General features: G+C 31.2%; 1 protein-coding gene across 1 annotated transcript in view; it reads right to left on the bottom strand.

Annotated features, from left to right (window-relative positions):
• LOC119832217 (heme peroxidase 2) overlaps positions 1 to 14,328 on the bottom strand; it is a 37,853-nt gene that overhangs the window by 14,625 nt on the left and 8,900 nt on the right. The window contains exons 2-7 of the mRNA XM_038355856.1: positions 9,202 to 9,360; positions 8,583 to 8,740; positions 7,481 to 7,647; positions 2,947 to 3,016; positions 2,142 to 2,271; positions 776 to 968 (exon numbers count right to left, since the gene is read on the bottom strand). Coding sequence (XP_038211784.1) covers positions 776 to 968; positions 2,142 to 2,271; positions 2,947 to 3,016; positions 7,481 to 7,647; positions 8,583 to 8,740; positions 9,202 to 9,360 — 877 coding nt within the window. The remainder of the gene's footprint in view (positions 1 to 775; positions 969 to 2,141; positions 2,272 to 2,946; positions 3,017 to 7,480; positions 7,648 to 8,582; positions 8,741 to 9,201; positions 9,361 to 14,328) is intronic.

The following is a 14,328-nucleotide window of genomic DNA, read 5'->3' on the forward strand; positions in this document are numbered from 1 at the left end:
TATAAGTTCCGCCATATTGTATTTCAAATAAATATACGTTACGGTCAATCGATTAACTCCTATATTTATAATTTATCTTTATTACCACGAACTTTGTGCAATTAATTTATGGATGTTGATTGCAAGCTATTTATTACGAAATAATCTAGCTATTTTGTTTGAATAAATTATTAATTAAAATGAAAGTTGTATTTTACATTTGCGAAATAGCCAATGATATTTGAATAGACATAACTATTTTTATTGCTCTAGTTTTTTTCACGCAATGCAATGCATTTTTAATTTTGAAGTGATATTATTTCAGTATTTAAATTCAAAGTATTACATTATTCATATTCGTCAAAGTACTATTTCACATTATCGCTATCGTTTCATAAGCACTTCTTATAATATAAGTAGTGTAACCAACCCCTAAATGCATTTATTGACCTTAATAAGATTGCGTAATAGAAATACTTAGGTTATTTTCTAAGCCACTATTGAATCACGTATTCTATGGGATCATACAGCACATAACCTAACTAATGCTACACTTTCACCACAGCATAACCTTAAAGGTTAAGAGTTGAGTTAATATCAAAGTATGCTCAACTATCATTACTATAATCTTTCTTTCTCTTTCTGTTCTCGTTGGTCAACGTGGGATAATAAATCCCTTAGGAATAATGCACTTTTCTAATAGCGGAAGTATTTTGAAAATCGGTTGCAATAATTATTAAAGCACTTCGTTGGTACAAACAACAATTACTATAACTAAATTATTTCAATTCCTTACCTCTCCCAATAAAACCGGTAAGAATTCATTATATGTGATATGTTGTATGATGGCTGCAAGAGCGCGCCTGCTCTCCAAGAACAAGGCATTGTCTTCCCAGAAGGGGTTTAACGAATATAATTCTCCAGCGATACGGTTGTGCTCCGATAATAGGGCCTTGTACAGAGGTGCACTTGGTGACCCGTCGTTGCATCTGATAAAGAAAGAAATCAAATGAATACAAATAATTTAGTACTATCGATAATGTTACAGAAGAAAGAATATAATTTTTAACAGGGAATGGATAGACGTTAAAAGCGGAAAAGTGAAAAAAAAGAATAGAAAACGCTTAAAGTATATAATATTTTAAAGAGGAACACCTATTGACAATAGTAACGGGTATTTGCAATTTTTTAAAAAAGCTTAAGTAAATAATCTTCTATGACTAATTCAACGTAATTTTAATACAAAGCATTGATCAATGGTGTCTAACAACCTGAAAGCATTTTCTGTAAAACACAAATATATTGTCTTTGTTTGAAATAAATTTGTGACACTAAATATTGTACAAGCTTCATAAAGCTAGAATTTGAGAACAAAAGTCTCAGGATGACCTATAAAATGCAATTATATTAATAATTGTCATGTGGTATAAAGTTAATCCTACTAATATTATAAATGCGAAAGTTTGTAAGGATGAGTGTGTTTGTTGCTCTTTCACGCAAAAACTACTGAACCGATTGCAATGAAATTTGGTACGTAGATAGCTGGACAACTGGAATAACATATAGGCACATTTTATCCCGATATTCCTACGGGATATGGGCTTACGCGGGTGAAACCGCGGGGCGCAATTGTTAAATATGGCACGAATTGTTATCTTCAAGATTGAATGGAATCAATCCAAGGCTCAATAGGCTTTGTTGCATACAATACATTTATGTGTCGAAATAGAATGGACTAGAATTCCAAGATTATTGAAATTAAAGTCGTGTGGTCATTGTACACACATATTTTATAATTTTTTTACATAGTATTTTAAATATCATCGTACCAAATTAACAAAGAAGCTCTTCTTTTAATTAGGAAGCACAAAACCAGCAATGAAATATAAACAATTGGAGTGTCTGTTCAGATCAAACACAATATGGATATAATGACAATCCTGCATTTTTCTAAAAGCTTGTTAATCTTATCCCTAAATTCTGATTTTATACTGGCAACCCAAAGAAACTGAAGCTAACCCGAGCTCGCTTGTTTAGCTCCCTACATATTGAGAGTATCAAATACCTCGCTACATCCGTGACCATTATAATTGAAATACTATATTTAGGAATAATAACTACATCCGTGAGATGAAACAAAACGTGAGAATGTGAAGGCTTACTTTCGACACGACGCAAGGTCGATTTTGCCGGCGTCGTACAGACGCAACGAGCGAAGTTCCTTTTCCGAACTTCCGTATAAGGCTGAACCGTCTAACACTGAAGTGGCTAGGTTCATCTGTTCTCTATGTTCTGAAATTTAATAAAGAAGATACATTTATATATCTATATAAATAAAAAATTGGTGTTAGTTACACTATTTATAACTCAAAAACGGATTGACCGATTTGGCTGAAAATATGCAGAGGTAACTTGAACCAGCGGTCGGACATAAGAAAGTTTTTATCCCGGAAACCCACAGGAACGGGTACATGCGAGGAAAACTCAGGGTCTATGTTTCCTGCGTGCTGCATTCTTTTGGCCAAGCCGTGAACAAAAAGCTAGTTTTTTTTATAAAGAACACATAAATCGGATCTTAACTAATATCAAAGTTTACAATCTTCTCAGAATAGTATATGCATCGATTCACTGTGATGTGATATGATGAAGTATGGATGAGAAATAAGGAAAAATAAACACAGTATTTGAAGTGGGTTGTGTATATAGTATCAAAATAAGTGTTTAATCAATGCAGGTCTTTTCAAGTTATTGAATCGTACACCAGTCAATTTTGCATTTAAACATATATAAATAAAAATATCGATTGTTTCGGAAACATTACCAATCTATGAATATATATGCAAACCTAACAAAGCAACACATATAATATAGTACTTTATGAAATTAACATAACATAAGAATTAATTTACTCAAATACACTGCTAGATATATGTATAAATCGTTGAGTAAATGAATATCAATACTAACCAAATTTACACGAGTCCAAATTCCTTGTCGGTGCCGATCGTATGTATGCACAGGCTGGACCTTCACATTTCTGCAGAAAAAAAACCAATTAAACATCTTCGTTATTACATAATTCTCCAATATTCTTAAAAACATGTTTACCAGAATCATACCAACACGATGTTAATTCTTCTTCAAGATAAAAAAAGACATATTTCTCAAGTCATTGCCTGTACAATAAGCCAATTAAAGACTCCGATAACCATAAAATATACATCCTGATAACGTAACATTCAAACAATGGATGAAACTTGTCAACTTTCACTTAAGATAAATATACGTGATTTATGCCTATGTAAATATTTTATTGAATTTGTACGTGAGTGTACCTCTATAGTTTCCTTTAAAAATCACAAAAAATATAACCTAAGTACACCAAGGGATGTTTTAATAGTTAATTAAGACGACAGAATTCACAAGTAATTGAAATTGAAAATTTAATTCAAACGGGGGGTTTCGGGGGGATCGTAAATATTTTGTTTTACGGTCGGGGTAAAATGGCATGGCATCTATTATTATTTGTTATTTAACGGTTACAACGACACGCCCTAACGTTTCTGATAAACAAAAATCATAAATATAGTTTTACTACGATTTACAATTTACTTTTGAGTAGTAATTTTGTAGAGTAAGACGTCAGATAATTCACTTTCGATACATACGAAGTGCCGTGAGTAATGTTAATATTTTAATTACGAATTATATACGGGTTAGCGTTAAGACAATTTATTTTATGTTTGACTAAATAAAAACAAAGGTAACTATGTAAATTTGTCTGGCTTCAAAGTAAAAAACAATCGAGTCTTTGAAAGCGAGGAAGTACATGATTCAGTCAAAATTTTATTTTAGCGTTTTATTCAATCATATATCTATTATGATATCCTTTAATTGATGAACATGTTAATTTGTTTAAAAATCAGATAGGAAATACTAGAACTGCTACTAAAAAAATCGATAACCGCAAAGAAGGATAGAGGGGCGTATCATTAAGCACAAATCATAGATTAAATATTTACTTTAATTAGGTCTAATATTCTATATTAAATTCTTGAAGCTCAGCGCCGTGCAGTTCGTAATAATCAGATGCGTAATACTTGTTCAGATAATACCAACAATTGAGCCAACGTCATTGACATTTTCAATATATACACAATGAGCAGACAGACAATGAATACCTACTACGTAATTCTATAGCAATTAGAATAGATAAGTCCCTTTACCTTAACATTAATATATGATACCAGTTTGTAACATAACACGGGGAACTGAATGTTATGTTATGTCATAACTTTCACTGTATACTTGTTCGAGGTAATCTTACTTAACATGACCCGCGAACTATCACGAACTTGAGATGTCTTTTGTGACAAAGATCTTTAATGATCGGGTATGTAATTAATTACTGTGTTTTTGTATATTAATGCGCATTCATTGGATATATTTTTATGTATAAGCTTCAATGAATATTCAGAATTATTAATGACTTTTTATGATAGTTACAGCAATAAATAATATTTGTAATCTTAATGCGGTGAGAGTCGCCTATGTGATTTTATAATGGAAGAGAGCTCGTTTTGTGTTGTTGTGTTATACTCTTCTTCTGTTTTACAATTTAGATAGACAAGTCAAGTTCTGTATACATTTATTATACTAGCTGTTTGCCGCGGTTTCGCACATTTATAGCCTTTGTCACACAGTGAGTGAATTTCTACATATATAGCCTTTGTCACTCAGTGAAGTTGCTGCTTTCCAATGGCAAAAGAATTTTTTTCCAGTTTTTTGCGTGAAAACATCACAACATATAAACTTACAAATGTACAATTGTTTCCTCCTTTTAATATTTGGTAATATCAACATTGACCATCTACGTATTTGCCCAATAGCTGTCTAATACTAATAGCAGTATTAATTTTAGATTACAGAAAATATGCCATATTTTTATTTAATTAAAACGACTTAAATATGTAGACTTTTAGGTTAATAGCCAAATACACACATTCGTCACATTATTTCCTCGATATCATGATCATTGAGTCATAATTTTGCAAGTTCAAGACAAACCGCAGTGCTGTTAGTGGTTAATTATATCTTACGAGTAATGAGCTGTGATCCGCGACATGGTTACGTACACTTGCATTGAGATGGCTGATAACTCTTGTGAAAATATAGTTCCCATGACTATCTGATGTACTCGGCATCGTTTTAGTATTGAAAGAATGTAATACTAGTCTAGTAACTAAGTCTATAAATAATTTGTGCTGAAAATCTTTTTTCTTTAATTGCATAGAGAAAGAAAGATTAAGGTAATTTGGAAATTTCGTATGGTTATCTTTGTTTTATCATAGTCAAATGAAAACATTGAAACATATATTTACCTCAATAATTTTGTATTTTAATAAATATTTGACTGTGAATATCCTATACAAAACCTACTTAATCAATTCGGCCAATATTATGGTACTAACGATGGTATAAGGCCTGGAATAGGCTATTTTAAATCTCTTTAGATGAAACTGTGTCTTAAAAAACTACCCAGTAAACTTGATCTCAAAATTATCAAAGCAAACGAGCTCTAGTGTAAAGTATGTAAGTACTAATTAGCTCAAGTGTTTATCCATCTCCGTTTTTGTTTGCAGATTAACAAACCAAACAGTGACATAATCTATTGGCTATTCATTGCATTTACAAATAATAGCCTAATCACTTTTTTAGTTATCCTTAAAGCTACGTCCGGTGGCCTTCACACCGCTACTCACGACGTGTGAACCACGGAGGTATCAAGTCGGTAATCTGTGCCGTAATTGATTACGGTAATTTGATAGGAAATCTCAAATGAATGGTTACATCTTGATTCTTTAATACTATTGTGTATTCAGTGAATTATTCAATACAGCGCTTTCTAGACTGGAATTTGCATCTTATCTTTAATGATGCGCCGTCAATTTTAGTCCCGTGGTAACTGAATAATATTGCTTATTCCAATCCAAATTGCACTATATGCACCAAATTTTTAAATTTCAAACTTCCATTCTCGTTCTCAGATAATGAAAATAAACTATAATGGGTTGGATACCTGGTAAAATTACCATGATAAGACGTAAAAACGTCAGTCGTCAAATCAATTAAATCATTTAGAAAAATTTTAGAGGGTTATTAACGACGTTCTATCTGTGATAATTATAGACGATAAAGAACGGAAGAATGTGATGTTATGACTTTTATTGTGTATGTAACCGGTTCGAATGATATTTCATATACATGAGATAACAGAAATTTGGCATAATCCTGCAGTATTACACCTACGCGTTTCGTATCAATAATTGTGAGCGTAGAATACGAAAGTTGTATCCTGTTTGTGTTTAATTTAATACTAGCTGCGCCCCGCGGTTTCAACCGCGTAAGTCTATCCCGTAGGAATTACGGGATAAAGAGTCGCCTATATGTTATTCCAGTTGTCCAGCTATCTACGTACCAAATTTCATTGCAATCGATTCAGTAGTTTTTGCGTGAAAGAGCAACAAACACACACACATCCTTACAAACTTTCGCATTTATAATATTAGTGGGATTAGTAGGACTAGCTTTCCGCCCGCGGTTTCGAACGTGTACCCGAAGGAAAAATAGGCAATCGGGGTTTCTCCGTATAGCTCCAGTTCCCGTAGGATTTCCGTATTAAAAACTACCCTACTTTCTTTTGGGTCTGAAACTATCTCTGTACCAAATTCATCTAAATCTGTTTAATACCTAAGACTTGAGAAGAGACAGACAGATAGAACTTGTAGCTATTAAATTTAAGTTTTAACGTCAACAGGATACTGCACATTGGTAGATTGATTATTCGTTATGAGTTACATAATTTCATGCTATTTGAATTGAAATCCAAATTGGATAATATCAACACATGTGGTATCGTATTTTATTCTTAGAATTTTGAATGTTAGATGTTTTTTGTATAGTTGGATTTATATGCGACATTTATGTGCTCTTATAATTAAAAGTTTACATTTTTCAGTAAGTGTTGTTGGCGGAATACGGAACTAAGAGTAATAGTGAGTCACAGACTCGATTATTGTTGAACTAAAAATTCATTTTATTTTTGGAAAACAATCTTCTTAGTGAAGATAAGGAAAACACATACCACTATATTTAAGTTATCTACTCTTTTATTTAGTATTTTGAGTAAATTTCAACGTACATACAAGATGTAAATGCTACGCTATATAAGATATTGTCAGAAGTTTAGAATACCATCTAGACCTCTATGAAATTACACGCGTAATTATAGAAAAATCAACAAACCAATTATATTAAAATGCATGGACGGATAGATGTTTTTAAAACATTAATATCAATGCATATGTTGTTTAGGAACAGGTTTGAAAGCGGCTTAATATTTTTAAGTATTAACTGTTTTCCCTATAGTTTGCGGGCATGTCTGAACAAACGTTTTAGACGTGGTATAAAAAGTAACTACTAAAAATACTGGAAAAGCTACCTTATTTCCATTGGCAGTAGCGATAAGATCGTCCATGATCAATTGTCCCCAAGCGGCCAGCATGCTGGTGACATAGTCATGTTCTTCAGGTTGCGCCAGCTGGGCCACCGCTTGTACTGCCAAAGATGCCTCAGGGAGATGAGGTGGTGATAATGGCTGCGATACTCCTGTAACAATAAAGTACAAGTATCAAATATATGTAACTTTGTACGTCTAATATTATACTAACTGTGGTCTAATTCTGAATTTCGATTTTTTGAAAGCTGAAAGCTTAAATGACCTAGCGACCAATGCTTTAATATTGAAAGATATAAATAAATACAGGACTATTCTAGCGCCCGTGACGAAACCCTTCACGTGAGATTAAAAAAGATAATATAGGAGTCAAAAATAGTTTACTTTACATCCATTTTATACTACTATTATATGTCGAGTTCCCTTTCAGTTTTCTCAATGGTTTTGAAAATTAGGGGCAAAAATTAATTAAAACACTTCTAAACATATCGTAACACAGAAGGATTTGTGAATAAAAAACACAAAAACGTATATTTAATCTTAACTTGTATTTTGTATCAATTGTACGATATCGTGCTAATGTTCAAAAAGAAGCACTTAATTATTCATATAATGTTGTATTTTTATTATATACTTCGCATGTATGATATAAATAGAACAGTATTAAAAATAATTGTTCGTAAGAAGTAGTTACACTGAGAAAAATATATACTTTGGTATTATGAACAATTAATTATTATTTTTCCTGAATAGGTCATAGAATACCTATAGATTATTTGAAAGATAATAGAAATATTCAAAACTATTAAATAAACAAACACAAAATATTTCTAAGAGCATATTATACTATACGAGAATACAAAATACACGGTTTCAATGAGTGGATTTTGAATTTTCAAGGTTTCCTTTAGAATGTTAAAATGATTCATGTATAAACCTCTATTATAGAAACTTTTTAATCGACACTAAAAGACTCATCGTTTAAATGCCTAGCGTCTTTAATTTTTTTCATTATGGTAGTTTCATTACAAAATTCTTTTACCACAATATTAAATTAAAAAAAAAAAATTATATAATAATAAAATACCATCAGAGTATTTAGGCGGCAGCAGCCTCAGGAACACATCGCCTCTCCTGCCCCAGGGGCGGTGCCTAACATTGTTGCATTCTCCGCTCGCACTCCGGTACTTGCTTGGCGGGCACGGCGTGTTGCTTATATCTTCTTCTTCTGTAGTGCATTCCTCACTGATGGGAGAATAGACACACTTTATTGTATGATAGAGTTGATGAGTCTTTCAGCGATTTAACAAGATATCATAAGTAGATTTAGTTCACATCCAATCTTACGGATCAATTTAGATAAAGAATCAATAAATGAAGTATGCAATGATGTATTTACTTTATACTAAGCAAATGAATACACAAACTCAATTCATGTAGAAGAACTAATGCTCTCAATGCTAGGCTTCATACAAAACAAGTGAGGTAGGACAGATACTACAGCTTTGATATTGATATACAACATATAATAAACAAACATCGCAAAGAGTATTTCATTTAATCTTCTAAATGAATGTTGTCTTGTAGAGACCTCTCATAGACGATATTACCGACTATTTAGTATGATAAAAGTTTATTTTTCTTTTGCGAATTACATTTGCTACACGTGTGTCAAATAATGTGTATATATAAAATCGTATACATACGGTGCATTCCCGTTCTGAATGAATCTCCTCTCCAGGGCCATCGCCTCACTGACGGCCCGGCGCAAGTCACTCGGTACTGTCTGTACATTGCTCTCTTCGATTTTACCGTCCGCTAGTGTTACGAATAGCAGCGCTAATAGCAGGAAACCCTGGCTTAGCCTGTAACAAAGCAATATGAATTAATATTTATACACGTTTACGTATAGTCAATCAATATATGACATTGAAATATATTAATTTAATCAGTAGGAATATTTCGAATCTTATACGAAAATCTTTTGATTCTTTTCCATAAATTTATTACCACAAAGTTAAAAACTTCGATCTGACTAATTAGTAATACAACCATATAAGCGAAGGAATACATTTTTAGTTACATTATAATTTTAAATGAACGCAACATTGCAATTTAGAGTAACGACCGGTGAAGGAAAAGAACGCGACCGCGCAAACCTCGCTATAGAATTTCCTAGTTCAAAGTCAATGAAGTGGTTTAATGACAGGAAAAAAACTCAGTGAAATATACAATTACAATACATTTGCTTCTGTGAAAGAGACATTAGTTAATCATTTAGTGCCGCACTATTTAACACCGTTTCTATATCGATTGTTTTTTTTTTTGATAATGATTGTCCAATAAATTTAATTTGATTAAGAAAAAACGAAACATAATTGGTCTATAACCAAGCGTTTTACTCATCGAAAGAAACATCCGACATTAAAATAAACGACGAGCAATAAGAAAAGAACCACGTATTTCAATCATAATTGGTAACAGTGGCGCAAGAGGCTAATAAACTATGGCTACACTTCGCTTTACAAGATTGATCACCTTTAAACCACGTGACTGGTCTTATCCAGGAAGTGACAGAAATGCCACAGAAGTTGACACTTTTACCAGCAGTTACTGATAAATCGATAATAATAATTGATGGTTAAGGCTATTGACAGTTTTTTTTATGGAAAGCATACATTTAACAAGGTAACAGACGAGAACTGCATATCATATATTTTGCGTTATTCTATACAAAGCAATTATACTACTTCCACTCAATAAGATATTTTATTTAATAAGAGTTTTTCTATATGTATGTATATGACAAAGGCCACTTTAATGAAATAATTATATGTTTGAATATACAATTGTAAATATGAAACGACCTTTTGTGATCATTAAAAAAGTGTTACTGAGTAAAACAATAAAGTAGTGGGTATAGTGCTTTTCTGTTTGTCAGGGGCTATAAACCGATTCTTAATAACCACTAAGCATCATTAATCATTATAAGAAATAGCTGCAAAATTAAAATTATAAGCGTGTACGCTCGATGATATAAAAATTACGAACACTTAATGTGAGTACATACATTAAGATTTTTTATATATTATACATAGATGTATATCTACGTAAAGGTAATAAAAAATATATCCTATAAAACGGAAGTATTAGTACTACAGTAACTCAGGAAATGCTCCGAGGTTTCTTGAGGTATATGCGCACATGACCACAAATAGCTTTCGTTTTTATCAGTGATCTTTAAGGTACCGGTTGTTATAAGATACATCTAACTTTCTATACATGTCAATGACATTGCTTATTGCACCCATTTGTCATTAATGACAGATTATGTAATACCGCCCTACTTGTGGTATTTTAGGAACGTCAATAAAAGTCACTGAAGAAAAAGTTCAATGTTAAGTTTGAGGTTGATTAAATTTGTAAGAATTTAATTACACTGGTCTTCGGCGAGCGCCTTATTATATACGGTACGGTATTGTGTACGGTGGGCTGGTGATTGTCGGGCTATTTCTTTATTTTATTGTTCTGTTGATCTCTTAATGTGTTTTTTTAAACAAAATTAAACAAGTTTATAAGAAAAGTTACATATAAGTATATGAAATTAATTGATAGAATTGTTTAATTCGTATCTTTTAATGAAATAATTCCTGTCCGTACAGAGTAATATAATAATGCATTAATTTTAAAAGCAAATTAAAAATTCTGAAAAAGTTCGTTGACACAACGAAAACGTTGTTAGAATCTTTGTTCTTGATGTATCAAGTTTATGAGCTTAATATAGAAATCGTGAAAACCTTGAAACAAGCCGGCAGTGGCCAGTAACATGAGTAACATGTAAGACTGACATTCAATGTTAATACCAATAACCCCTTGAATTACACATTTTGGTTTCAAATAGATCAAAAGGATTGTGTTCAGATACTACATATAATATGTTATATTGCCAATAAAATCTTTTCAAGTTTCTTAATTAATATTGATTCGAAACAATTATGTTTTATTATATTCTGCAGTTTATTGCTATTTTGGTGCAACTGATTTGTTTTATTTCTTATGTATTAGTGAATATGTGACGGTCATAGTAATTCAATGTTAAAAATTGCATAAGAATTTGATGTACGACCTTATTTTGTAGAGCGAAAGTCGCTTTGCTAATCAATACGTGATTTAATTTTAAATAGCAGTTATCAATGCTTAGTTGATCCTAATTTGGACAAGGTTAATAATAGAAAAGAAGTGGATAAAAGTTAAATTCATGTAATAAGTTCAATACATATTATATGTTATATGATACTAAGCTTAACATAATATTTTTCTATGGTAATACATTACTGTATTATGTAATCGGTGGTAATACTTATAAACGAATTTCCAAAAGAAATTCGTTTATAAGTATAATTCGTTTATAATAATTTTCATATTTTAGACGATGAATAAAAGGAATTATTTTTATTATTTAGAATTACGAATTATTTTCGAGAAAGCTATTTTTGGTTGGCTCGATAAAATATTGTTAATAATGATCCTTTTATTACCACATAACCGACAAATAAATATGTCTGAGAATTTAATTTTATTATATTCTGTAATGACTAATGGAATGTTATGAATGCACTTTGTTCTACTGCTTTAACCTTTTATACCAACAGAATACTTTCATTTAATTTTTAGTCTTATAGCATTGAAATGCTTTATAATACATTTTTCTGTTCTTTCAAAATTTCTCAGAATACTTTCATGTTACATTAAAACAGACTGTATAAAACGAATAATCGAACCACAAAGAGATCTTCTACGAAATAGTAAGTTCTATTTAGTTGCAATATGATGCAAACAATGAGTCTGAGTTAAAGTTGCGAAAATACTGTGCAAGACCCTTTTCACGTATTAACTTATAATAAGTTTCATTTGTTATCTGGATAACCTGTAGTTCATAATTGTTTTCAAGTGTGAGCAGATTTTTCAAAAGTGTAATTTTTCACTCTTATTTAGACCATGATAGATGACATATATCAAATTTGGTTTAATAAATTGTGGTTATTTGAACCAGATTTGATTGCTTCTGATGAACAATTCAATATGAAACTTTAAAAGTTACAAAACCCCGGGTCTGTATTTTCCTTTGATTATGCGAGCGAAGCCGCGTTCGGAAAGCTAGTTTTAATTTATAAAAATAATAAAAAACTGTGCATTAAAGTAAGAAATACTATTCTTCGTTTTTTTGATTCTATATGTATCAAAAACAAGTTATAAATCTTTTTCCGTCAAGCACGCCATATACATATTTGATAATCGTTGGTCTGATTGTTTTAAAATTAGAACAAAAAAAGGCGTACGGCGATTGCCCAGTCACGTGAAGTTGAAGATGACCTCACAAGGCGGACACCAGACGACCTTTATTTTAAACATCCTGATTGATACTTTTCTGACGATATTTATGGTACCTGCAGGAATTCAATTCACTCCAACATTTTTAAATAATTACCACCTTAAATGGGATTTGTAAGTTCGAGACGGCAGAATAGTGGGATTTTATTGGAGTCAATTAAAATATAGTATACATATATTAACATGTTTTAACCAACAATTTGATTATATGACCATATAATTGTGAGTGATTACCATTTGGCTCAATGCACGTGATATTTAAATACATCTTTTTATATAATTAATAATAATTAAGAATGAATGAATTGTAAAGAAATATTTTTTAATGTTTTAAAAATTTTGCATTAATGTTATTTAATTATGAACATTGTAAGCAAAGTATAAAGTCACGTGAGTATTTTGAGTGTGAACTGGGACTTGAATAGACAAAGATATTTACGTGGGTAAATAATTATCGAATTGTGCACATTGCACTTATTATCTCTGATATTAAATTCTCTGTAAATTCGAAATGTTAATTTCATTTCCAAATGTTATTTGATATGCAAGAAGTTTGAATAAAACAAAATCGGGTTTATAAGTAATGCGAAAATGCTGCAAATATTTGAATAAAATTATGTTCTGAATAGGTATCCGATATTGGACTCACCGGACATCCCATTAGAAGCCAGTTTGTATTTTTTTGATATGCTACAAAGAGTTCATATAACTCTTTGTAATGTAGTACTAGAAGTCAAGTTTTGCGGTTGTAACTATAGATTCTAATGATATGTTATACATGCTTATTTCTAAGCTTACCGTAAAAAAATGGAGCTATAAAGAATTCGAATTTTCTAGACTTTTTTTCCTCTGAGCAATAACTAGACCTTAACTAATAATTAGGCTTAGGATCTAGAGAGTTTCATTACTATTATTAACATCAATAGATATATTTTTTGAGCCACATTATTAAATAAATTATTAGCCTTCCGCCCGCAGCTACGCTCGTGTAGACTACAGAGTTTTGTACTTCGTGCTTTTTTGAAGAAGAGGCTGTATGACATTTTTTACGATTCTAGATGCGTAAATCACTTCAACTATTTATTTTCACAAATAACTTACTATATGTATAATTGAAACCTCTATTTTATTTTCAAATACCTATCCAAAGACACATTGGATGCCTATACGTAAAAACTAATATTGCTCTATAATGATATACAATTTTGTCAGTGGTGTGTGAAAAAGTGGTTAGTTATTAAACTTTTGGTGGTATATAAATCATCCGTATAACAATTACTCGTTTTAAAAACGTTTAATGCACATAAATGGTAGTAAACAGACCAATAGCGTTAATTTAAACAGACAATAAAACATTAGTTTCATTACAAGTTAGGATTTTTATATCTTCTTAAACGCAACGAATAAAATGTTTTGTTTCTCTAAAGTGTAATTACACATCA

This window comes from Zerene cesonia, chromosome 15 (assembly GCF_012273895.1).
Source record: "Zerene cesonia ecotype Mississippi chromosome 15, Zerene_cesonia_1.1, whole genome shotgun sequence".
Classification (NCBI taxonomy): Eukaryota; Metazoa; Arthropoda; class Insecta; order Lepidoptera; family Pieridae; genus Zerene; species Zerene cesonia.